The sequence below is a fragment of the Pteronotus mesoamericanus genome, unplaced genomic scaffold (assembly GCF_021234165.1).
Source record: "Pteronotus mesoamericanus isolate MK-2021 breed Mesoamerican mustached bat unplaced genomic scaffold, CSHL_Meso_final contig_20, whole genome shotgun sequence".
NCBI classification, from domain to species: Eukaryota; Metazoa; Chordata; class Mammalia; order Chiroptera; family Mormoopidae; genus Pteronotus; species Pteronotus mesoamericanus.
The window spans coordinates 93747629-93775514 of record NW_026555085.1 but is presented as its reverse complement, the minus strand read 5'-3'; the positions used below and the strand labels follow the sequence as shown (position 1 = coordinate 93775514).

Sequence of the window (27886 nt, the reverse complement as noted above, 5' to 3'; positions counted from 1 at the left end):
GGGGTGATGATGCAGTACACTACTGGTAACAATTCACTGGGGATACAAAGATGACTAACATATGCTGTTACTCAGAAGCAATCTTCAAACTTGCATCAATATTCAAGAAAACAAATATTATTCTCTACTTTATCTGAATGAATTTAAGTTTCCCACTGAAGACTAAGCAACTTTAGGGGTCAGATAAAATATGACATGATAGAAATGATCTCTACTTGAATTAATATTTATAATTTAGCACTATGCCAATATCAAACAGGCTATTACAGAAAAGAATACTCAAGTGAGATAGATTTAAAACCTTATTGACAACTCCAAATAAGAGACAAGGTTCCATGACCTTATTTTTTAAGGGAGTCTGGCTGAAAGAGACAAATACTAGGACAGGATTCAATTTTTTCTTTAAATTACTCTAGGAGTCATAGCAATATTTAGACTTTGATGTAGAGTAACACTAACAACATGGTTTTAGAGAAATGAAGACAATTTTACTGGTCAGGCAGATGTACTGTATTTGTTCACTAACTCTTAATTAAAATGTGTGTTTTTACAAATTTTTATTTGCAGAAATTTTAAAGGGAAAGTAATTACCACAACAATTAAGACAGTAACTGAAAAGAACATGTTATAAACATTAAGAGAACAAGTAAGAGTTGATTATTCTGAACACTGGATAATTCTATCATTCAAACTTTGAGTTATACCATGATAAAATTAAAATTTAAAATTTATATAAATACTGGCAAAGGTTCTTAAAATAGTATTATTTAGGGCAATATTTAAAAGATGAAATAATAATGCCAATACCCATTTCTGTAGTGAAATCAAATGTACAGCAATAAGCCCAGCATGGAAAACGATTCCACCTTCAGCATTATTATTACCTTGTGTGTAGGCAGCATCATCAGATCCCATACTCAACTTCCGTGCTTCACTTATTCTGTCCACATGTGCTAAAGTAGGGTCCGTGAGGTGTTGAATATTTTCTGTTTCTACATAATGGTCAGGATGATTTAGAAGATTTGTAAGTTCAAAGGTAGGGGACACAACCCCTGGTGAAACGGCAGGGGGTTTATTGGGAGAAACTGTAATTTTGAAAGTATATTTTGTATTGGGCTGCGTGACCACCACTCGAGGAGAAGTTGCAGAGTTATTGCCTATTGCTCGACTCTTGGGAGGGTGGTGATGAATGAAGGCAGGACCCATGCTCACTTGCCCAGCCATGTTCCTGGAGGCGGCAGATGCTCCAGAGTTTGTGGATATGACGAGGGTGGGCTGATTCCGGATGACCTGCTCATCTCCTGTGGTGGCGTTAGCTGAAATATAGACCTTAGATTGACTACGGGGCATCGCCTCATCAGTATTTGGGGGACTGGTAGCAAAGTAAACAGTGGGCTGATTTCTATTTAAGGTTTGGCTGTTGACAGAAGAGGAACTGCTGGAGGTTCGAGGTCCAGAAGAACGCAATTTTGAAGAATTGTTTCTTTGCGGAGGTTCAAGTTTGATTTCAATCTGGTTTTTTCGAGATCCTGTTGAAATATTCTGAATGTTATATTGGCTATGGGCAGAAGACTGTGAGCTACCAGATGAATGAATTGTCGGTGGCTGCGGGGTAGTAGGTGAACTGATGGGCATGTAGACGTGAGAGGTCTGGTGGCCTTGCTGATTTGGCTGCTGGGCTGAGGTATGTGACAGAGGATGGGATGCAGGATAAGTAGTCCAGGGAGCAGGTTGTGAAGGTTGATAGACTTGCTGAGAGTTCATGGGATTAAACTGAGATACCCAGCCAGAGTGCTGTTGTGTCTGTCGAGTTGTACCACTAGGAGTTGTAATATAAGGCCTAATATAGATAGAATTTCCCTGTGGACTGTTAAGTACAGGTGGAGGTACACCATGTATATGCAAAGATGTAGGAGTATTACGACCAGACTGGATGTTTGGGGCTAAAGTTACCATAATGGGATTAAATCTGGGAGTATGTTGAGAAAGGTTAGATGTTCCTTTGCTGCCTAAGTGAAATCCAAGATGTGGTGCTGAATTTGAAGCACCAGATGTACTGGATATTCCAAAAACGTTAAAGCCTTGAGGAACTTGAGCTGGTGCTGTCTGTGGCTCCTGCTGAAACAGTTCATTACTGGGCTGGCCACCTTGAAGTTGTCCATCACTAATGCTGTGCGTCAGAGTCCTGCTTCCATTCATTCTATTTCCTTCTCTTCCATGGTGGTAAACATTCTGTGACTGCAAGTCCAAGTTAAGAGAAGTCATGTGATTGCGCAGACCAGAAATTCCAGAATCATCCGAAAAATTCAAGTCTCCTTCACCATAAAGATACCTTGTGCTCTCCTGAGAGAGGACTGCACAGCAAGCATCCAGGTTATTATTATTCTATGAAACAAAATAAAAACAGCTTGCTGTTAAGACCAAAAGTGAATGCTTATACTTATCACTACTTAAATATTACATAGTTAACAAATAATTGGTTAAAATTGTAACATATATTTGAAATTCGAGAATTTTTTTATGTAAATGGTATTAAAAATCCTTATTACTACTAATAATGAAAACATTCTCTAACATTCTCACTTAGCAATAGCTAAGTGAACCCAGTTATTGTTCTATTTTTGAAGCTATTTTATAGTAAAATGAATTAATGCAAATATAATAAAACTACAACCTAATTAAAAATGAAATGTGAGTGAACATCCAACTTAAGCATGTAATACTGTATGATTAAATATTTTCTACATTTGAGTACTACATAAATCCTTTTAAAATGACCTTTCAAAAATTGTATTTGTAGATTTAAATTTTAAAAATTCTAAAATTCACAACGAAGTCATCTCAATTCTTTACATGTTTCTTCCTAACTTGTGTTAAAAACAAAAAAACCCAGACACATAGATATAAATGAAATATAAGCTTAAAGTAGCCTCCTGAGTAACTGAGTTCATATCTATCTTTAGAATAGATAGCACCATATAAAAATCTACTCCAGAAGTAAAAAATAAAACAAAAAAACCCCAACCAGATTGTTTCTAAAGAATCCTCAAAAGAGACTAACCACTATTCACACACCATCCATAAAAATATTTACTGGACAGCCCTGACTGGTATGGCTCAGTGAGCTGGGTGCTGTCCCACAAACCCAAAGGTTGCTGGTTCAATTCCCGGGCAGGGCACAGCCTGGGTTGTTGGCCAGGTCCTGGTTGGGGGTGTGAAAGAGTCAATAAACCGATGTTTCTCTGGCGTGTTGATATTTCTCTCCTTTTCTTTTTCCCTCCCTTTCCTTCTCTCTGAAAATAAATAAATAAAATCTTTGGGGGGAAAAAAAAGGATATTTTCTGAACATGTGGACTGAGACTGTACAAAACTCAATGACATTTAAAACCAAACTTTTCCCTAGAAGAGCTTGCAACTTGGTTAGAGACAAACCATGGCTTTTGAAAAGGTAACATTATTAAAATGTTGAATATTTGACAAATAATAAGTGGTATTGAAATTCAACAGAGTAAATTTTGTAGGACTGTAGAAAGGAGAAAGGACTCTGTTAATGAGGGAGGTATGGCTTGATAGATTTCATAGGATATATAGGATTTGGCTAGAAAAAAATTTTTGGCGAAGAAAATGGCATGAGTAAAAAAGATAAATATTGTAAGAAAGTAAAAGCATGTTATAAACAAGGTGATTGTAACAGATTTGGCTGAAGTTAAAAGGTTTGTATTGGATATTTTGAGGAATAAATTGTCAGAAAAGCAGACTGGGATGAAATAATTGAGGACTTTGAAAAATGAGTCACACTGGAGTTTGGACTTTAATATAGAGAATGGGGAGAACCACTAAAGATAAATGAACAGAAAAGTGAAGACACAAAGGGTGTCTTGGGAAGACAAGTCCATTGATATGAGAAGATGAATCAAAAGATATGACAGTAGAAACAAATGATGAAAGACTACAAGTAAACAGTTAAAAAAATTTGGCTACAAGAGAGAAAGAAAATTCAAAGAAAACTTGAGAATTAGAAGCCTGACAGAAAGGAGACAGTTTTAGATATAAAAAAGATGAATAACCAAATTAAAATGTCTACAGGTGTTTTGATATGAGATATAATCTTGTTATAGAAAATTGAACTAAAAAGGCATTTTGAAGACTTGTTTAAGAAACGACAGTCCACACTTGGAACAATAATGCAAAAAACAAGGTGATTTGATTTTTTTCCCACCCCAAACCCAAACCAACAGCTCAACTCTCTCATCTTATAAAAATCCTTTTATCGGACCCTTAACGCTGATGTTAGTTTTTCATATGTAATTTAAAAATTCATCACAATCTTTATCAACTCATTGTTCCTTATTATAAGTATACCGTATCTTTAGCCAAACTCAAGTGGTGCTTTTTGCTTCAAGCTATCTTTATTGCTATCCCTAGTAAATTCTTCTTTTCTGAGCCAAAGCTCACAAAGACTCCATCTTCTCATCTCTTTGCCAACATTCCCAAATTAAAATGTACATTCCAAACCAAATCCAATCCCAAACTTGCTTTCTAAAAGATGGCACTCATCTTTACTAAGTCTTCTTCTCTAATTTTCTTGAGCTCTCAAAAATCCCTTCAATCCTTTATAATCTGTGATTATTTAATATGTTCTAGTCCCAGATATGCTCACATTGTTTTCTTACCAGCAAAACATAAAAGAACTTAAAAGGATTTTATAAGGCTACAATAGAATACATAGAGTAAATATAACAAATTCCCCTATGTCCCTCATCTATCATCTTTAACACTATTGATATATGGCAAATCTTTTTTCATCCAGTGTGTATGCCCCAGCTACGTTCCCCACCAAGCTAGCTTAAGTCTTGGATGTTTTGTTTTCATCTGTAAATACATTTGTATGTATCTTGAAATAATCAGGACTTAAAAAAAGAAAAAAAACCCAAACCACCACATTGTCATTATCATACCTTAAAATAATCAATACTTAGCATCATTTAATATCCAAAGAGTTTATAGTCTCCTGATTGTCTTACATATGTCCTTTTAAAATTTTTTTTATGACGACGGTGAAGACTGCAGCCCCAAACTGTCCCATGTTGTAGAAGAGGGAGAGCTGGCTGTGACGGGAGCAGATGGAGCGCAGCAGGGCACGTGCAGCAAACTCGCTGCGTCTCCCCATGAAGCGGGTCCCCTCCAGGGAGGCCCCCAGCTCTAGCAGGGAGCCCACTGTGAAGGAGCAGGAGAAAAGGTGACCCCACACATTATCTGCACTGAGGACATCTTACAGGCACAGGGCATCCTGTTAGTTTGAGGTGACGCTGTCAAAGGCAATGTAGCCTGCCAACAGGATCAGGCCTGAGAGCATGGTGGCCGGGATGCTTTGGGGCTCTGTCCACTGGACAGCAGAAACATGCTGACCCCAATGGAGATGAGGCTGGCTGTCAGGTATTCCCAGTGTTCCTAGCTGCGTGGAGATACCAACTTTCCCATCAGTATGATAGGGACCACCTCAGAGGCCTTGGCCAGCACCTGCCCACATGGCTGTGGCCCCATAGCTTCGGGTCATCACTCTTCCCTGCAGCACTCCCCAGGTTGGCACCTGGAGTCCCACCGCACGTAAGAGTGGTTTCCGGGCCTGTCAAGTAGGAGTGGTCTCTGCTGGCTTTGTCTGTGAAGCCAGGGGGATCTCATTGGAGGCCTCGGGCTCGCTGCCAAACACACAAGCTTTCACCAGATGGAAGCAGAGGCCCCTGCCTGTCCCCAGGTAGTTCTTTGCTTCAAGTACTGCACCAGCAGGTAGCCAGGTAACCATAAAGCTGGCACAGTTAGCAGCATTCACCAAAAAGTGGAAGAACCATACCTGGGCCCATGACTCTGGAGGGGCTTCGGTAGTCTCCCTACCTGCGTCCAGGGAGAAGAGCACAACCAATACCACCACCGCCCACCACCTGGCAACTGTGGTCCAGGCTGCACGGGTTGGAGAGGGCCAGGAGAATGTGAGGCTGGGGGCCATGTGGTCCCTCTGCTCCGCCGATGCCTCCAGAAGCCCCTTTTAAGGACCTAGGCAAGGTCCAATTATTTGGTTGATATGCCTCTTATGTTTCTTTTTAATGTTTTCTAAGCCATGTGTTGAAAAACTTGACCATATGTCTAATAGAATTTCCCATCTGGATTGGTTGACTGCACCCTGTGGTGTCAATATCCCCTGTATTTCATTGTAAACTCTTAGTTGTAATTCTATAGGTGTGAGCAGGTTTTGTGCAAATTTTTGTCAAGACCCCTTTCTAGGGTCTATTTCTTATTGCATCATACAAGGAAGCACAACAATGTCTGCCTTTTTGTGATCTTGAAGCTGATTGGTGGATTCTGATGTCAGCTTGATCCAGCTAATGATTTTTAGGAGGTAATGATGATCACTCTTCATAAACTTAATTTTATTAGGGGTTGCAAAATGGTGATATTGGTGATATCCCAATTATATGATTCCTTCTTCATACAGTAGCTTTAATTCTTCCTCAAAGAACTTGCTTTCTTCAACTATTTGGTTAGTCTTTGCACGGAAGAGGCAGGATAAATAAATTCTTTCTCTTTGCTGGTTTTGAGTAATGAATTGGTACCCTAGCGACCTCCAAAGGTGACCAAGATTTATTTTTTGTATCATTATAAACTCCTATTTCTTTAACATGTTGATTTGTGTCAACTGACTGTGGTCATTATATCCTATCTTTAGGCTAGTGGGAATAACTTCAAGTTGGTTCCTGTGTACGTATGCCATGAACCCAGTAGTCTTTCGTAGCTTCCTTACTTTATGGTATGACAACCTGTCCAGATCACTTGGTATACTCCCTACCCCAGACCTGGAATCAGCTATTTCTTAAATAAGCCCTAACTACTTTTACTGGGGAGCTGTAGAGGGTTCCTTTTAAGTGTATTGAAATGGGTGGGGTGAGTTTTTAAAAGGTAGAATCATTGCTTTTTTGGGGTATATATACAAACTTATATTCTCTTCAAAGCTACAAAAGAACCTGAATCATAATTCCAGTTCCTCTTTCATTCTTCCCCAAGCTTCTTATACAGACACAGAGATTATAGACAGTAGTCAAAGTAAGTACACATTGTGATCAGCCTTCTCAAACTCTTACTTGTTCACTCCTTCAACCCACTAGGCAATTAGAAAGAAGTGCAGTCACTGCTCTTAAGGATCGCACAGTCCGGTGGACGAGATTAATGTATATACAAATATAATACAGAATGGTAGGTCTCTTAACAGAAATATGGATAAAGAGAGTAGGTGGAAGTCATCTGAGAAGGTACCAACTAAGGCTATAATACTTAAATACTAAGTTTTACAAATACCAAATGAACACTATTTAATGCATTACTTTGAAAAGCAATAGCAATTCTAAACTTACAGACTGAATTGTATTTAAAGAATAGTGAAAAATTCAGTTAAAAAACCCCAAAGTGCCAACTATGCTATATTTTTCACATTCTTCTAAGATTTAATCACCAAATACCAATAAATTTTAAAAATATGAATTATACCTGATAATACAGCAACTTTAGAGAATCGATAGCACACGGAATTGATGTGGGTAGTTAGAGAAAAAGGGGTGCATTTCTTGTTACATCAGCTAAAAAGCACATTACTTGTATGCTCAAAATGATTACTAACATTATGAGTATGGTCTGCTTCATGGGTGACTGGTAAGCCAAACAGGGTTCATTTTGGTAATTACTAGGTATTGGGGAGCATGTTGTAGGAAGGTTTGTTTTTGTAAAATCAGATTAACACAGTAATGGTGATATTATTGCGTCCCCAAAGGAAATTCAAAATCATCTATGCTCTCACTTATATATACTGATATGTGTTTTGCTTTCTTAACTTAATACAACCTCTTGAAGATCATACTGTAAGAGTACATTGAGTTCTTTATTTTTTGAATATATTTTAAATAATTCTACAAAAGGTCTGTGTTTTAGTCCCAGTTAAGATACTTCAAAATCTCTATGGCTGTTCTGTCAGGAAAGTGTTCTGGATATTTCTTTCTATAGTAAGTCTTATAAAATTTTATTGAAGAACATACAGTATTTTCCTATGACTCACTGAACACTCTCAGCATAGTCTTATTTTATCACAAAATTCTATGTGAAAAGTTAGGTACCTGGGGCCTGGGGGACATACCTTCCCCCCAGTATCTCTGTTCCTCCCCATACTTTCTTTGACTTCTGAGTCCATTGTTATTACCTTTCCCTCATCTTTTATGTTTTTCTTTCACAGTCCTATATTGACAAATGTGGACTATTGATTCACTCACCAAATATTTATTATGGGTCTTCTATTATTATTACTGTTATTAGTACTGGCTGCTAACGTTTACTGAGTGTTTTTTATGAAACTGGTACCTTACCAGTTGCTTTATCTGCATTATCATACTTAATTCTCTGTAGAGTTTTTTATTCCCATTGCGCAGCTGAGAAAATTGAGAATCAAAGAAATTAATACTGCTAGTAACTGTCAAACTTGAACTCAAGTCTATCACCAAAACATAGCCTGTTTATTATTTTTAAATTTTATTTCCTCCCAGTTTTGCTGAGGTATAATTGACAAATAAAAATTGTACATATTCAGATTATACAATGTTTTTCTTTTTAGATAACAACAGTGCAGTGATTTCATATATGTATATATCATGAAATTAACCAACCAAGTTAATTAATATATCCACCACTTCACAGAGTCAACATTTATTTTTTCTTGGTGGTGAGAATACTTAAGATCTACTCTTTTAGCAATACAGTATTATTAATTCAAAACATTTTCAACTCTATATTATATAAAGAGCCAGGAATGTTGGGAGAATTCCAATCAGTTGAGGATGACTACAGCATAGGGTTTGAGGAAGAAGGAACGGGCAAGTGAGGAAGAAGTGAACGGGCTGCAGAAGAAGGCAGGATTGCAGATCACAGACTTAGTCAAGGTATCAACTTTATTCTGAAGGTATGGAGAACAATAATGAGGTTTAAGCAGGTAAATATATGTTAAAATCTGCATTTAGATTAGAAAGACTTTGGCAGAAATGAGAAGAAGGGAGAGACCAAATCCAGGTTAGAGTTAAGGCAGGTTCACACCAATTAACTGCACATATAAAAGAGAGTAAGGGTGTTAACAAAATATAGTCACTTAATAGCAAGTATAAATAGAGTCTTTAAAATTTCCATACAATTTCAAACTTTAATTTGTCAAGGGTAAACATGTCTGAGCTCCAAATTACTTTTTTATATCTCTATTTTAACAAATTGAAAAATAGTTTTTGATAGAAAGACTTCCAGTTTAATCAAATGAGAAGGTGCAACTATCATCAAATATTTAGAATTAACGGATTTCTAAAATTGTACATACTAAGAAAAATACAAAAATTTATTAGTTGTTTAGTAATATTAATTGGAAAACTTACAGATTAAATTTAAAAATGTAAAAACGCGCTTTTTAGAATTGGGACCTTAGGCTTTGTATAGTCAATTTCCTTCATTTTTACAGATAAGAAAACTCAAGTACAAAGAAGGCATAGTACTTGCCAAATATGCTTGAGATGCCTATTTAGGATTAGAACTCAAAAGTCTTGACTCCTATTTAATGATTTTCTCACTTTCACATGAAGATCTGGAATTCTCCTGGCAAAATAGGAGGGGAAAAGTAAAGCAAGCTCACAGTAAGTATAAACCATGTATCAATGTTTTATACTGGGATCTTGTTTAATTCTTACATCTACTTTACAAGGTAGGTATTACAGATGGGGTAGAGACTGGACAGCTTGTTAAAGGCCACATGACTATCAGACACCAAAGCTCATCTCTTTTCATTATAGTGCATTAAAGTCAATAAGGTGATGAAAAAGTTTTCTTCCAATGTTTAAAAAAATACCAGGTTTGTATTAATAAATTCAGAAATCATTGAACACTGACCTGTAACATGCACCTGGATACAACAACTTCAGGTACTTCAGGGAATTTTTGTCGCAGGTCATGTAAAACCTGAAAATCAATTTGGTGGCTTCCTTGGGCCATTCGTATATTGCCTGATCAGGACTATTTGTACAGTAGGCAATTCTAGGCCTTAGTGGAAACAGTACTCATCTCTTCTGTCCAAGCATTTTCTGTGAAAGAAAGAAAAAAAATTTTAATGAGAACTGATTACAGAATGAATATTGCTGTGGATTTAAAATTTCTATACAAAAGGGTATTGTGCTTTAGTACCTAGCATTTAATATAAACTATAAAAATGTTACTTAGTCCTATAATGCTTTATACTGTCTCTTCAGTTTATAATTCCTGGTGGCAAACTTTAAATTGTCTAATTCCTATGTATTTTTATGCTTTATAATGGCTGTGCCAAAGGTATTTAAATAGGAAATTACTGTCAAGGGGGTCTTTCTTCATTCTTTTAAAAGGGGAGAGTGACTTTACTGATTTTTTCTCTTAATGATTAGAGGATGGCCTGAGGAGAGTAATTCTCACCCTACACAAAATTAGGATCCTAAAGAAGTCTGGTTCTACAAATAACTTTGCATGCTTTGTTTAAAAAACGATCTATAACCCAATATGTTTGATATTTTTCTCTTAATTTTCAGGTATACTTAATCCTTAAATGTGTAATCAATTCATTCTCAGGGGCTTAGAAGCATTTTATTCCATGTTTCTATTAAATCAGTATTTAAACAATACTAATGCTTGACACTACCCGCCCCCCCCCCCACCCCCATCTCTTAATTTCCCTCCATCTAAACCAATCTTTCCCCAGCTGGCTGCTGCTCATCTTAGTACATATACCATCATCCTTCCAGTTGCTCCTTCTCTAAAGTTCCATACCCAATCCACCATCAAGTCATCTGAAAAACAATATTCTGAATTGGACTACTTTCCCCATCCCGTGTTACTCTTTTGTCCAAGCTACCGTCATAATCCATACAAAGGTCTCCTAAGCAGGCTCCCTGCTGCTGTCACTGTTTCGTCCACTTGCACCCCTACTCTACTGAGCAGAACGCTCTTTGTAAAAAATAAATCAGAGCAATCATTCCCCCTGCTCAAAATCCTACAACTCCTTCACTGCTACCCCTCGAACTTCCTCTCCTATCATGCTCCTTCTTCCCTCAGTTCTGAGCTGAGTCTTTGGTTTTTTGATTTCTCAAAGAAGCCAATCTTATTCCTCCCTCAGGGCTTTATGACTTGCCATTCATTCCGAGTGCCTGGAACACCTTGCTCTCAGATTACTTGCATGGCTCCTTCCCTCGCTCTGTTAAGATCTCTGACCAATGTCACTTCTTTAGAGACAGCTTCCCTGAACCAATCTATCTAAAATGATGCCACACTTGTCTACCCCATCACATTCTTATACTCTGCTTTTTCTTCACAGCATTTTACTTACTATCTATCTAGCTATCCTCACAATACTAGCGCCACAAGATCAAGAACTTTGAAGTTTACTGCTATCTCCCTAGGATCTAGGTCAACCATTTTGATGGAATGATGGTTTTACTGCATGGTTTCTTCACATCACTTTGTTTCAAAAACATATTTCCATGACCTAGATTTGCAAATGTATACACAATTTGAGGGAGAAGCAAATACATTTTCAGTTTAATTCAGGACCATCTTTATCATTTAAAAGAGGATGCATAATGAAAATAAATTTCAACTTATTCTATTATTAAAACATACATAGAAATTTCTAAAATTCTTTGTGAAACTCATCACACTTGCTTTTCTAATAAAGACTGTCAAGCACACAAACGAGGAAACTGTTCAAATGTACAAATGTATTTGGGAGCTCCACTCCCTGTTATGGCTAAGTAGCTCCCACTAGATCAACTCTCACTAAAAGCAACTAGAAACAATAGACGAAGTATTAAAAACAACTACTTGAAGGCACAAGGCAGAAACAGCAATGAGGTGGTAGTGGTGGTACTAGGGGTAGGGAGAAGGGAGTTAGTACTTAGAAGATGGAATGGGGTGACTTCCCCATTTTTTAATGGCTTTCAGCCAGAGAACAGGCCCTAGTTGGTTCAAGCAGGTAACACCTAGTCAGAAAACCTGCAGTTTTACTCACTTAATGAACCAAGGAAAGATGCTGACATAACCACAACAGCTGAAAATGAAGTAAGTCACAAGAAAAAAAGAGAATCACCAAATTCTACGTATTCTATCTGTACACATCTCTGATCCCCAAACTACACATATGGGAGTGATTCCAAGCAGCCAGGCAAGGCTAAAATAACAAAACTGAGATTTCAGTCTGTAATTTGAGTTCAGCCAAGCCATGTTAAATAAAACAGACAAGAGAGTAAGCAAGCAAGCAAAACAACCAACCAAAAACATCAATGCGCACAGAGGAACACAATGAAATTGTCTCTAAATCTGTCATTCATAATGCCCTTACTCTCCAGGTCACAGGAACTCTTGGATTAAAGGCACATCAATACTAGTTCATAACTTAGATAACTATTTTAACTTGCCTACTACTTTATCTTCCCTCTGTCTCCTTCTGCTCCCAGATCTGATGCCTGCCATCTCAGGTTATCTTGTTGCTATCAGTCATTTTTTTCATCTTTCTCATTATTCAAAAACAAAGATTCAAAGGGGCCATGGTACATTAGGAAAAACTATAGAACAGAACAGGAAAAAGGTAGGGTCCAAATCATGAAGTGCCTTATAGGCGGATCAAAATTTGGAGGTTTTATCTTCGAAGTAATGGGAAGCCATCAAAGGATTTAAGCTCAGAAGCAGGGAAGGTGACATGAAAGTACATATATGAGGTCTGTCCAGAAGGTATCCAGCCATGTACTATGAAAAACAGATTTACTATGATACAAAATACAAAAGACATTGTACATAGGACAACAACACCTCAGTCCCCTTCAAAGAAAGTAGGCACCTTGGAACCTCACATAGTTCTCCCAGTCACCATCAGCTGCCCTGTTGCATTTTCCTGAATTTCATCGATGATCTGAAACCTCTTCCCTTTCAAGGGTGATTTTAGTTTGGGGAGAAGCCAGAAGTCACAGGGCACCAAATCTGGGCAGTATGGGGGCACCCCAGTCACCTGGGTGATTTGATATTTCAAATGAGATGTGATGCATAAGCAGGTGTGTTGTCGTTATGAGGCTGTGCCAATCACCAGCTATGGCCTTTTGAATCACCCGAATAGTTTCTGCGGCGGAATGTTCAAGCTTAATGCAAAATTTAATGCAGATCTGTTGTTCTACTTGCTCAGTCATTTTGAATGCAATGGCCACACAATACACATGCTCACTCAATGGCATCTACCACCTCTACTGATGAGTACAGTGAAGTCATCTTGTTCACATGTGTGTACTGCAGTCCACTCTCCTTGGTTGCCAGGTTATATGGATGCTGCACAAACCGTTCTCATTATATTAACAATGGCTGGACTTCTTCTGGACAGACCTCGTACATGGAGAATGGCAATCGTATGGAGGAAAGGGCAAAAGAATACGTGAAAAGCCCAGTTAGAAAACTACTGCTATAGCCTAACCTATAGGAAATGGTAATAGCTTGTAATTGCAGAATCAGCAATGGAGACTGAGTAGAAGGAGAAACTTAAGAGATATTTAGGAAGTAAAAATTAATAGGACTTGGTGATGGACTAGATATTGGGGTAAAGAAGGAGGTATATCAAGGTTGATTTCTGATTTAATCAATTGTGTGGTAGTTCCACATATAAACTAGAGAACACTGGAAAAGGTCTAAGACTGTAAACTAAGGGGTAGATTATAGTTTCATTTTGAACATGTTGGGACTAGGTAACATTCATTCATTTATTTTTGGCTGAATTTTTTTCAATTACAGTTGAAATTCAGTATTATTTTAGTTTCAGGCATATAACATAGTGATTAGACATTTATATAACTTATAAAATGATCCCCTCCAATAAGCCTAGTATCCATCTGACACCATACAATTATTATAATATTATTAATTATATTCCCTATGCTGTACTTTACATCCCCATGTGCCTTTAAAACATTAAAATGGAGGTTTCATAAGAAGTTGGAATATATGGGTCTGGAACTCAGGAGAGGTCTGGGCTGCAGATAAACATCTGAAAGACATCTTTGGTGTTGGAGTTTATCAAAAACTTGAATGTAGATGAGATAACCCTACCATGTAATTTAAGAACACTTGAAAATATTCTTGGTTATATACTGTATAAAGCATTATACACAGTCACATTAATTTTTCCCCTAAAGGCAAACATTCCTTACAACCTGAAGGGACACGAGTTTTGCTACCCTGAAGCTGCTTTTGGTAGTATGGATTTTAAGTTGTTTATTAAAAAACGAGACTTAGAGGAAACTTTTGACCTTCCCCCTTTCTTGCCCAAGAGGCTCAGACAGATTAACCTGCTTCACGAAAGAGATCTTAGGATGTGCCTCTGCTGGTCTAGCTTCCTCATGTCCCATTGTTTGAGTTACCTAGCAAGAATTTGCCTGCCATGTATGTTCCCCTCTTCCTCAATGAATTGCTCATTCTCATTTCTGAAATCTAATACCGCCCCTCTTTCCTTTATCCAAAAGTGTCTCAGATACCCAGTGTTGCCTTACTGTCTTTGGAACTTACATGGAAATCTTCATGTCTATGTGAATTCCCATGCATATGTATTAAAACTTTGGTTTTCTTCTGTTAATCTGCCTGCTAATTTCATTATTAGCCCAGCCAGAAGAATTTTGAGGGAGGGAGGAGAAATATTAATATTTTTAACCCCCCTCAAGCTCAAACAACAAAACAATATATATACAAAAATTGATTTTTCAAATATCTTAATAACTTCTTTGTTCAGGAAATATTTTAACATGACATACCCTATAATAAAAAATTTAAATAAAATTAAAGAAGAAAATGAACGTAGCTTAAAAAGTCAAATAGTACTACAGAGTTTATTGGTGAAATCAGCAAATTCCCTGCATCATGCCTCCTCACTCTTATCCTCTTCTGCAGAAGTAAGCACTGAGCTGTTGTTCCACATTCCTAAACATGATGATTATAGAGTTATTTCTTGATTTTTTTTTTCAATTTTACTCATTATTTGGATTTCCTATTGTGGAAAATGAAGATGGAGCTTTATAACAGTTGTTATCTCTACATCATGCTTCTTCATTATTCCTATGACCAATTACTTCTTTCATAATTTCTGCTTAAATCCATATCCAGTGTTTACATTCCTTTTTTCCCCTGTAAATTCTGTTAGCCTAGCCACTTAGTCTATCGTGAGGGACGGACTGTACCCCCAAGGTCCTCTCCCATACTAGCATTTTGGAAAGGAAATTGTGTGTTATTCATGAAAAGAAACACCCAAAACAAAAAACCTCTGTAGAATATTAATCATATGTGACCAAAAGCTGGTTTTCTATCAAGTCCAACAAAACAAACAACAAAGATCCTGCAATTCTAACCCCAGGGGAAATGGGGAGAAAAGGGAGAGGAGGGGGCAAAGGGAAAACACTACTATTCTACTACGTAACTTACAGATTTAGATGACATTCGTTTCTAGCAAACAAACTGCTTTAAGAAGATATTAAAAAACAAACAAAGAAAACCCCCCCAAAATGACTAGAGAGATATTGAGAAGTATGTCAAAAATTGATGTTAACTGCCCCTAACCAGTGGGTACCAATACAAAGTAAACTATGGAGTAAAGCTAAATTCCTGGAGAACCAGCTTTTACAATAAAGTAGTAACTAATAATGTACCTTGTATAATCTACCTAGATTTATAATTTAAATGGGAGAGTAAAAGTACTGGTCTTTACTACTAAAATCTTATAAAAATATTTAATGAACACTAAATGTCACTGAGACAGGCTTAAAATTTTGCTAAAGAGTAGAATTTCCTAAAGTAGAATAATAATAATAAAAAAAAGAATGGTATTCCATTTTAGCCATTTGTTTGTAAAATTTTCTGGCAAAAGAGCATGTTAATAGTTAAAAAGAGATACCCTAACACTAAATATTTCAATCTCTTTATTAGTTGTCTATATTAATTGTATCAGTAAGACAATCAAATGAGGTAATATATAAAAAACTATAGATAGCATTTGAAACTATGAAACTATGATAGCTGATTAAGAATAAATTCTAGATTCTATAATTTATGTTCATTTATTTATGGAATTTAACCTGCCACTTACTTGGAGTGTCTTCTTGGGCAAATCATTTAACTTCTTAGAGCCTCAGTTTCCTCACCTATAAAGTGGTGATGATAGAGTAGCTACCTCATATGATTAGAAGAATTAAATGAGAAACATATGTAAAATAATAAAAGAGTACATAGTAGACACACGAAAAATAAAATAGCTTACATGAATGTTAGGTAGTAATACTATTATTTCTTTGTAATATGGAAAAAACAACTCAAAGAATCTCAAGAATTAGTGATAACACAGTAAAAGTTAATTGTATTGCACCTGTATGGCTTCTAGCAAAAATACAAATACTGAAAGTAATAATTATTCTAAATATCATGAATTTCCACAAAGCAAAGGAACAAAACCTTAGCAAATAGGGCTGCATGCTACTCTGGCTGTAGAATGTTGAAGGAGTTGATTGTACCATTGAGGCTTTCCTTTTCCATGTATATGGACAAATAACTTATGTAACTGGGAAACTCGGACAAAGCTGCCTGAAAAACCAAAGAATACTAGGTTGTAATTAAGTGCCAGATAAATGATATAAACTGCTCATTAGGTGCTTAAAAGGCTGTCTGGGCTGAGGGAGGGAATGGAGGGTGGTCTTGAATGATGCGTAGTTAAATAAGAAGGTCAAAGTATGAAGAAAGGCAACCATATATTAGGTGGATTCTGGAGATAGTCATCTGTCTGGCTAAAAGAAGAAAGGAGGGACAGAAGGAAAAAGGGGGATTATGAAAAAGGGGTTTGGGGTGGGGAGTAGTTACAGGAGAAGCTGAGAAGGGCTAATGAAGGCTGCAGGTGCATAGTGCCCTTTAGTACAGAAGGCTCTGACAGATTCTAATGCTAAAGTTTTAGTATCATGTAAAACTATATTGATAATCATTTTATATTTGCCCCATTCTTACCTGACTGAGTTTTACTGGAACACAATTATTTTAACAGAAAAATATAGTTCATGTTGAATATCAAGAAAAAAAAGGATGTACTAAAATTCCCTTTTCAACTGCATTAGGATTCTCCTTTAGCTTATGAAGAGGATGAAGTCTTCTATTTTAAGGCGGTCCTTGCACTTTAACATATATGCCATCCTAAAATTTAATTGTGATTTTTACAGTAATCATTAGAGATGATCAGCTTTTCTGTGAATATTGGAATCTTGAGTTTCACAGGATCCTAGGTAATTATCTTGTACAAGTATGTAATTTAAGACATTTGAGAAAGGCCATGTTGCCCAACAGATTCCTTGCAAGACTTCTCTTTCACTCATATGTCCAATTTTACCTCTTAAAACCAACCCTTGTCAATAAATCCTTTATACTAATGTTAGTTCCAAAGTGACAAAAGTAACATGTACACACCTGTATCCTAAATACTTAGAAAGTGTATTGCAATTAGTAGATGCTCAGTAAATATTTGTTGCAATAAATTTCTAAATATGCATCAGAATATATCTAGATTTAAAGACTACTAAAAAAAGTGGTACCTAGCTCTCCAAACTACTGTGTTTTCCTTACCCTCAGCTGTAAGTCAATGTTGCTATAATACCTATTTTGAAACTGCAAATTTATTCCAATGCAATGGATATATTAGGGGACAATTAGAGCACTAAGTACATTTTGCTGTCTTGAACATGGACAACAGCGTGGTACACGTTGGGGCAGGGGGGGTTGAGGTGGCAGAGGGTATGGGGCAGTAAATGGCGATGGAAAAAATTAAATGTAAATTTTGCTGTGGCAAACACTAGGTGAATGCAGAAACCATACTTGTTTGAAACAATCTATATATGAATACACAAAATGTAAATATAAACATACCTCAAACATCTGCCAGCCACCTCAGCTCAGAGCACCTGTGTGCAGTCTGTTACACCCAACCACACCTTGAGTTACAATTTTTCCTTCTGATTTCAGAAAATCGTTCTTTGATCATTTCACAATAATAAGCTGCCACATCTACATTCACTTCCATAAGCAAACTTCAGGCATTTTTAAAGAGAAGAACAACATTTATTGTATAACACTGCATAACTATTTACATAATTTTTTTAACCCCTTAACATTTATACTTCTGTGGTTTTTAAAGGTTCCTAACTTTTTTAAATGTTCACCAGTGAAGTTCTGAGTGTTGTACTCCGAAATCTATTTTTTCCCATAAATCCTATGGGTTTTTTTTTTGTGTGCACAATTTGCAAATCACGGTAATTTTAGAAATACAATACTTATGTCGAATTTTAACGTCCATAATGCAATGACCATCTGACCTCAATGACTATTAGCACTAACTTCCTCAGGACATCTAATGGGAAGGCAGAATCTTTCAACTTATCTCTTTGGTTGTCAATATGCTGTTAACAATTTCTTATCACTAACTATAAAGTATCTCTTCTGTGAGTTGCCTGACATTATCATACTGCAGTTGAGTTATTCTTCAAAGAATATTTTCATCATAGAAAGAAGCACTGGTATGCAGTAAAAAATAATGGAATGATGCTATAATTTTTTAAGGTAAAGCAAGTTTTGAAACATTTTGGTTAAAAAAAGATTTTAGGATTAAGCTAGAAAAAAAATCATACCACCTGCCTAATTATATATATTATTTTAACCACCTTTTACATTATTATAATATGTCATGTAGTATGTCATCAAATGCCATTTAGGTAATATTTGATATATTTCACATTTTTTAACTTTAAAAGAATTTACAAATGTTAAACATGAAAAAATGTCAAAGTTATTTTTAACAGCAAATTATTAGAATTACATTTCTTAAAGCATGATGTTACAACATTATGAAGGCAAAGCAAACTTTCCCCCCAAAATCTGTAATATCAAGTTATTTTCCTACAAGGTCAAGTATAAAAATTATACCTATGTATTTAGAAATCTAAAATTCAAATACTAATAACACCATTTAAGATTAAAAATAAGATAATTATAACCCTTCTTTCACATAAAATAGCTGTCATATTTAATCATTTTAAATAGTTAACCAGTTATTTGCAAAAGTAAAATAACAGAAACATACCAAATCAGTCATCTAAATGCTATTTACTTTGAGTTACGTATTATGTTCAGATTTAGTGTTATTTATAAGCTTGAAGGGAACAAAGAATTATGTTACCAAACAGTTGATTTCTCAACTTTATAACCCTATAATAATTTACTTTCTAAAGAAAATTAATAAACTTTAATAGTTGAAGTAACATGATGATACATATTACCTCTCCTTAAAAAGAAAACTTCCCAATTTTCTCATTTAATACACTGCCTTAAGTTCATGAATGTCGACCATTTCTTATGGTTAAAAGGCTTACCAGTAATAAGTTCTTCTAAAAGGAATGTGCAAGTCAGCCACACTTGGCAATTTACGTACTGTGGTTTTGTGGTGAGTGCTACCATTTTCTAAGGATCAAGAAAAGTGCAATAAATCTAAGACAGAATGGTTATAATTCATCAAAACATATTATATAACTACCTTTTTGTGTATTCTCTAATTCATATTTCATTATTTTCCAATACATTAGGACTTCAAGATAAAAACAAAAGTTACTGTTCAGTGCCCCGCCCCCCCTTTACTTAATTTCTTGGTAATTCATCCCCTGCATAAATATTATCTTTAAAAGAAGGTGATATAAATGTACTATGACAATAAGTTCCTATTTATGGGGAAAAAGGGAAAAAAGGAGAAAGATAATGAAAACACTTGAAAGAACCAATTTTCATTTCACATTAACCATAAATATTTGTTATGAACCAATGAACTTAATGACACGGGCATTATAATTTGGTTAAAATATTAATCTAAAATGGAATTTTAATATGAGATGAAGAGAAAGTTATGAGAATTTTCACCAACTGATCCCTATGCAGTTTCAGTCCCTTCTTGGACCTAGGGTTTCCTTGTTTTTCTCATAACACTTTGCCCCTCTTCTTTCTAATGTCATGGCCCTCAGCTGACTTTTCCCTGGACTGGACTGCTGGCCAGCTGCTAAATGTGTGTTACGGCACTGGGAGTGTGACGATTAAGTTCATGAGTTAGATATAATGTAAATGGACAGTGATTATTGATATCTTAAATAAAACCTTTAATAACTAACAAAAAGCTAAATCGACAATTCTTACATTATATACACTTGATTGGTAATTTGACAACTGTGGTAAATCATGAGACCATTAAGCCTGCTAACAAAAATAAAATTTATGTGCAAAGGAAAACTTTTAAGCAAAGATTTCATTACTATAATGGTACTCAGAATCTTAAAAAGAAATTAAAGAGAATTCAAGATAAGCAAAGTTAAAACTGGTAAAACAATATTGTCACTCCTAATAAATTAAATAGAAAGGAAAAAATATTAGACTGAACCAAATCTCTAAAATACAATATGTACAATGCAATAATTTTCTTAAGTATGTGCCAGTTCTTCAAATCTAACGATTGTATAGATGGCTACTAGTCTTATTATAGTTATAGTAAATGAAACTTTTGTTAGATGGTCAAGAATAACCTCAGAACTGTACAGAAACTCCTCTCTCAGCAGATTTATTATATATAAACCTGTTTCATATTTCTCCAAACAATTATACTCTTAGAGAATATTTAATATTTTTAATTGTATAACAATTAAAAAAAGAACCAGAATCTCACCCTATAATACTTATCCATAAATCTAGAAGGGCTTCCCTAAAGAAATATGAACTTTGAACTGTAAACTATATGAAAGTGATCACCTAATTAACATCTTTAGAAAATAACTTTCTAATGTATTATTTTCATATGTATTATGTGCATATATATCTTAATAAACTTGCTGAGTGACTACTGCTTAATACTATAATGGATGCTGAAATATTAAAATTAATAAAAGCACAGTTGCTTATGTTCAAAAAAATTTTCATTTTAGCAGGAAGAAACACATCAACAAATAAATATAATAACAGAATTATTATAGATATAATTTGCGGTATACAAGAGAAAAGGAGGGACCAGTCAGTTCTGATATAAGGAGAGACTTTTAAAAAAGGATTCAGTAAATGTGACAACTAAGCTGGGCCTTGGAAGATGACTATATGTTTACTAGGTGGATAGGTGAGAGGAAAAGATTATCTCACCTTACTTACTTGCACCTGGAAAAAGACTTAAAGAAAAATAGAATGGCAAGTTTGGGAAATCACAAGTAGCTGGCTAATGGTGAAGTGCAGCCAGTAAAACTAATAAGGAGAAAGTGGGATGAAAGATGGGGCTGAAAATGTGGGACAGGTAGGGTTATATCATAGAAGATCTAACTGACATCCTTTGCACTATGTATACTGCATCCTATAAATCAGCAAAAACAACATGTCTCTCTTTCTCGATTCAGATAATTGACCTCTGAAGTTCCAGGCCCTGCCTGGTTCTGTGACATCCCACCCACAAAGTCCCAGAGGCGGGCATGAGTTTGTTCAGCAACATTTACTCGGTGCCATGTGGAGATGCATAACCTTCATTGGAGATCAGGAAAAAGCAATGCCTAAACTCAGGAATTAAGGACAGGCAGGAGAAAACTTCACGAAGAATGTAGTTTTTGATCTTAAGCATGAGAGATGAATAATAAAAGTCCTGCAGAGTATCAATGACTACTGTGTCACTGGGGGAGAGGTAATGAAAGAACATGATAAATTCAATCAATTATGGCTGTAATGCAGCTGAGAAGTGAGAAGAGGTTGAAAAGGTGGGAAGTTTTCAGTGAAAAATACACAGATTTCAAATAATGTAAAATATAAGAAAATTCAACTGGTCTGAAACTTTCTCACAGATACGACCTACTTTTTGGTTCACCATTTCTGGTATCCATTCCATGAACACTGCTCACTATATGCCATGCAGTGTGCTCTAAAATATGCAAAGATGAAGAAAATACAGTTGGTGCTTTTGAGAAGATTAAAATCTAGTAGAATTCAGATTTACACAGGACTTCTCGTAGCAATTATTTATCTCATTTTATCTTCCCCACATATGAAGCAGAGAAGAGAACTGTTAGACCATTTTTTTTTTTTATAAACTGAAGAGAATCATGGAGAGACATATTAACAGATATATCTAGTTTCAGCTAAGTCAGTAGCAGATCAGTATTCTAAGCCAGTAGTTCACAACTGTGGTATCATCACCCACTGCTACTGCAATTAGTTGTGAGATAGGTTCAATGAAATTAGTTACTAATAAGGGACCAGAGTTCTATCTATCTATGTGTACATAAATTAAAGCATTTAAGCTAGAGACAAACACACATGTTCAAAGAGGAGCATATAAGGATGATCACCTCAGTGTGTATTACTAAAAACAACCTAATTACCCACTGAGGAAAGAATAAGTAAATTACTGTATAGCAATACTAAGGAATACCATGCAACTGGGTTTGTTTGTTTTTTAAAGTGGAATAGATGTCCAAATAATTACATGGAAAGACCTATAAAACATTATGAAGTTCATTATGAAATGAAAAAAGATGCAGAATCCATGTATAACCGATTTTTGGTTTTTTTTGTTTTTTTTTTTTTAAAATAAGGATACCAAAAAGAGATATATAGGAAAGATTCTGAAAGAATATCACTAATTATTTTGAAGAAAGGGACCCATGAGATGGTCCAAGGAGGTTTAGTCATCTCTATTTTGTTTTCATTTTTATAAGAATATATATGCAGGTATTACTTCTGTAATTAGTCATACACAACTGAGATAATTAGGGAAGAATATTTTCCTTATAAAATTATTTCCTATATATTTCCACATAACATTACTTGTATTCTGATATGTGGTAGGAGAGTAATAGTAGAATGGAGTAAGTTATTTGAAAGTATTTGTACTTAGCCAACTATATGCACTTTTAAATACCTAAAGACTATGTTATCTATGTTGAAATCGTTAATGATATAGTTAACAGTTGCAGCAATGATCAATTTTCAGGATGCTTGACAGGTAAGATCTACAGTTACGTTTTAATTTAATTAATTTAACTTATCCATGACTATCTCTACTCTTAGTCTCCTAATTTATAATCCACTGTTTGGGGGCGGGGGGAGAAAGACAGTTCTGTCCGTCTCTCTCTCCCTCACCCAAAGGCTACCTCAACGTGAAATAATATGCAGCCCTCAAACTGAGTAAGCAGTGCTCATCCACCAATGAGGCGGTTTAAATGTTTAAAAGAAAGAGGTAAGGGTAACAGAAAAAGAAGTTTATTGTTACTGTCTCAAGCTTAAGAGTCTCCCAATAAATGCAGCAGTGTTAGAGAAATTTATCACACATAAATTTAGGTAGACAAGAACACTTTTCTGAGTTTATAGTATAATCACTACGGTTTGGCACTTAATATGGGCCAGGTCCTGTGCTAAATGATTGACATGTATTATTTCAGTTACTTATCACAATATTCCTGTATTAAGGATTAAATGAGACATTGAAAGTAAAACACTTCATACATAATGCCTCACACATATAATAATAAATGTTGTCCTTTATTAGGTATTACTACTGCCTAATCTCTTTATTGAGCAATTCTCCCTCTGCCACATTCAGCATTTTGCAAGACGCACTGATGTAAGTGTACCAGGGCTAAGAAATTTACAATGGATCCCCATTATTTACTGAATTAAACCAAACTCCTTCACTTGACATTCATAAACATATATGGTACAGCTCTGTCTCCTATCATCTTGTAACCCACTATTTTCTAGGCACAGTGGACTGCTCACAGTTTCTAGGACATATTATATACTTTCGTTTCCATAACTTAGAAATACTCTTTCCACTCTCTCTAAAGAATTCTTCTATCCTTCAAGGCTCAGTAGAAACATTACTTTCCCCCACAAAATTGATTCTCTCTGGTACCTTCAACTACACTGTTTGCACCTCTATTATGATACTTTTTAAAAAATTACTTGTAAGCTCACAAAAAGGTTTATTCTTTTTGACATCCTCACTGTGCCTAGCACAGTGCTTTAAATACAATTTGCATTCAATAATAAAGAAATGTTTTTACCATTACTAATAGCTCCAGTGATAACTAGTAAGACTTGAAAATCAGGTGCAACTCCCTCTTCGGTTTCTCCTTTAATTCACTTAACAGTAGTAATGGTCCTATAATTCTTGTAGTAACTCCCTTTCCAGTCCTATTCAACACCCAGATAAAATTTTTTCAATACCAAACAAATAATGTGGCACATAATCAGTGACCTAATGCTGACTAGATTGGCTGACATTAAATTCATTACGCATTAACAATGGAGGGAGGAATTTAAAACATGAGCTAGAATATGAGAATCAGCTCTTAAAATCACAATTGGAATATAAAATTCCTGTTCAGTGTTGGGTAATCTCTAACCTATCTGAATTGAACTTAAAAAAAAAAAAAAAAAAAAAAGAAGGTGCTGGCTGGTGCGGCTCAGTGGATTGGGCGCTGGCCTGTAAACCAAAAGGTTGCCAGTTTGACTGCCAGTCAGGGCACAGGTTGCAGGCCAGGTCCTAGGTTGGCAGCCTGCGAGAGGTAGCCAAGATCGATGTTTCTCTCCCTCCCTTCCCTTCTCTCTAAATATAAATACATGAAATCTTTAAAATTAAAAAAAAATATGTATGATTATCTTTTTTAGTAAATAAAAATAATCTTTTATGGATTAATTCTGTTTCTAAATTTATACAAATTGGTAAAAGCAATCAATGTCCTTAAAAAAAAAAAACTAACCAACCTTAACCCTCAAACCATTCATAGGTAGTTTTCTTTTGGTGAAAATCTAAGGCAGCATGAAACCTCAGTTTTTAGTTCTGTTGTTATGTTTTGTTGTTATAATTCCAAATACTTACAACTTTCTCGTATTTTTTTTGAGCCATCAAGTAAAAATATGGTAAATATTATATACTTACATTTAAAATATAAATTCTTCAGGTAACAGTTCTATATAATACATTATTTGGTTGTAGCCAGAACTTTTACTTATGATATCCAATTACTGAAGAATATATTAACTTTTTTATATGAAAGCATTTGTAGCATAGAATGGTTGAGGAACTCAGGATGGAGAACTAGTTTCATTTATTTAATTCCCTACATTACTTGCTCTACATGTGAAACACTTAAAGGAAAATAGTTCTGTTGTGGTTAATGTTTATTTTTCAAGGAAGACCATATTACCTTTTGTACATTTACAGGGCTTAACTCAATAGCATTTCAGGTGTATTTTTCTTAAATTGTTTATGGATTAGTTTGCTACTACTAGCAAACAAGTTAAATTAGAAATATTCAGGCAAAAGGTATGTTAAGATCAATACTAGCTGCAAGTTACCTAGATGTTAGGGATGCTACTATACTTTAAAGCAAGAGGACCACAAATTTTGAAAGTAAAGTTTTGGTTATAAAAGATTTCATTGTAAGGCAGTTACATAGTCTAAGCTTGAGGGGTGCCATCCACTTTAGCATACCTGGAAATAGAAAAATTCAAATTGTAGCTGTTCTCGGTTGGCCCATTGCCATTTTTGCAGCTTACAAATTTTTAATTAAGTAACTGCAGTGAGCTCATCTCTACTGGATACTTCTTTTCCAGGGCAGGTCCAGGAACTGGGTCTGGAGCCTTGAAAGCAGAAGAGAAACTAGAGTAAACTAGAGGTATGCAGAACAAGAAACGTGACCAGATAACATTATGAGATCTAATAGCAGTTAGGCAGTCCCCAATGTCTCTCACATAAAATATTTCGAAGTGGAAAGAGGGTCTCTTAAATTACAAGGTACCAGGAGATGCTGTTTACATTAGTTAAGTCATTATTTCAATCTACCCAACTCTTCTAAACTCCCAATTTTAGAAACTGAAACAATAGCCTTTGTAAGGTCTCTAGTGGCTTTTAGCAATAGACTGTCCAGTATCAGACCACAGAGTATAACAGAAAGAGAAAAACAATAAACTCATTTTCAATGGTAAAACTTTCCAAAGTCCTCATTTTTAGGTCATTTTGGTTTTCTCTTTCGCTACCCTATTTACAATCATCTTCTAACTGTCCCCCCCCCCCCAATTTCTTAAATCAATTCTCTGAGGTTTCTTTAAAAAATGCTTCAGATATATCCAAACAATGAATTAAATTTCAAGTTCCAATTTTAAAAGTTACTTGGTAATTCATAAAGAGGTAAACAAAGATCAGCTCCTAAGAAATGGTTTATAACCACACTGGAAATTCTCTCTTCCGTTACCAAAATAGATTCAATGATTAAAAAAAAAATTTTTTTTTTTTTGTTAAGTCCATATTGAAAAACAACCAAACAACCCTGCAACTACAGAAGTTACAGAAATGGTAGGATATGAAAAGTGGTAGACAGTTGTACTAATTAGATCACTAGGGCCTGGAAACAATGTCCTTATGCTTGATGAGCTGGCACCCTAAGGAGTTTCTCCAAGAAACTGAATAGCCTGCTGCTGCCAAATGATGGGTGATTGTGAGAATTATAACAGGATCCAAAAAAAAAAAAAAAAAAAAAAAAAAAAGTGAAGACAAGAATTCAAATAACTCCCTGCATCTTTAGTAACTAGCAATACAACAAAGGAAAATAGAATTAAGTAGTTTTTAAGAAAAATACAAATTTTGGATCTTTTGTGATGGCACATTGTTGGTGAAAAAAATCTTGTTTTTCAATGTGGCCATGGACTAAAACTCTGCAGTAGTTTCCTTTCTATTAAATGGGACACCACTGCCTACCTCACTGGATTGCCGTGAGAATTAGCTGAAGTATAAAAAACACTTAACAACCTGGCATTTAGTAGGTATTCAATACATTTTCTGCATTGATAAATAAAACTATTTTTTTGTTCTAAGCATGGGTATATTAAAGTTTTCAATTTCATAAGTGATAAAGCAACAGCTATATAACGAGCTTTTAGTTTTAAATACCTCCTTTGTATCACATCATAAGAGATAGAACTCATTAATCATCATTGACTGCAGAACAATTCTAAAGTTAGATGTGTGAGAGAGCTCAATTCTGAGAGTTAATGATGAATAAAACTATAACAATTTACATTTAGTGGCAACCAAGACGACACGTATTTTTTTCCAAGCAGAGTAGAAAATACTTTTGTCAGCACACCTTTTGTTAAGGTTATAGATCTGGAACACAAGTGCTTTAAAAAAAAGAATCAACACATGATATAACTTGGGTCTTGAAGTCAGGAAATGCTTTAAGGGCAAAGAAAAGCCTTTCATTTGTGCAGTAATTTTCCTTACTGATAGAACAGTGGGTTCCACACAAAATTATTATTTACCAAATATGGCTCAAAGATCAGATTACATCTTCTCTGGCATTACCAAGTAGTAGAGTAAGTATCACAGCCACAAGGAGTTAAAAAAAATTTTTCCTTAAAGTCATTCTAAATGTATTTATTGCTACAACTTTATTTCAAAGTAGTTTTTAAAAGTTAACACAAAAAGTGACTTATTCAAAATAGGCTGCAATTTTCTTTGTGATAAAAATAGTCTGTTGCATTTCCCTAATGGCAAAACAAAGCAAAAAAACCAAAAAACCAAAAAATCAACAAAAACTACTTTAAGAATGAGGATTCCCATTCATTGACCCATATGAATAGGCTTTCAGTATAAAGTGCATAAAAGAAAAAGACAAACTAAAACGCACTTGAGATTAACTTCCTATCATACTGAAATCTCATTACTCATAGTAATACTTCA

At 35.2% G+C, this 27886-nt stretch overlaps 1 protein-coding gene across 6 annotated transcripts in view; it reads right to left on the bottom strand.

Moving 5' to 3' along the window:
- Positions 1-27886, bottom strand: part of TAB2 (TGF-beta activated kinase 1 (MAP3K7) binding protein 2) — a 73016-nt gene that overhangs the window by 23095 nt on the left and 22035 nt on the right. The window contains exons 2-6 of one of the 6 annotated variants that reach the window (XM_054570093.1): positions 25640-25788; positions 19509-19623; positions 18010-18170; positions 9958-10148; positions 885-2385 (exon numbers count right to left, since the gene is read on the bottom strand). In XM_054570093.1, coding sequence (XP_054426068.1) covers positions 885-2385; positions 9958-10059 — 1603 coding nt within the window. In that variant the 5' untranslated portion in view covers positions 10060-10148; positions 18010-18170; positions 19509-19623; positions 25640-25788. Of the gene's footprint in view, positions 1-884; positions 2386-9957; positions 10149-13317; positions 13455-18009; positions 18171-19508; positions 19624-25639; positions 25789-27886 lie in introns of those variants that run through there. The other 5 variants (XM_054570092.1, XM_054570094.1, XM_054570091.1 and 2 more) reach the window with 5 other exon arrangements.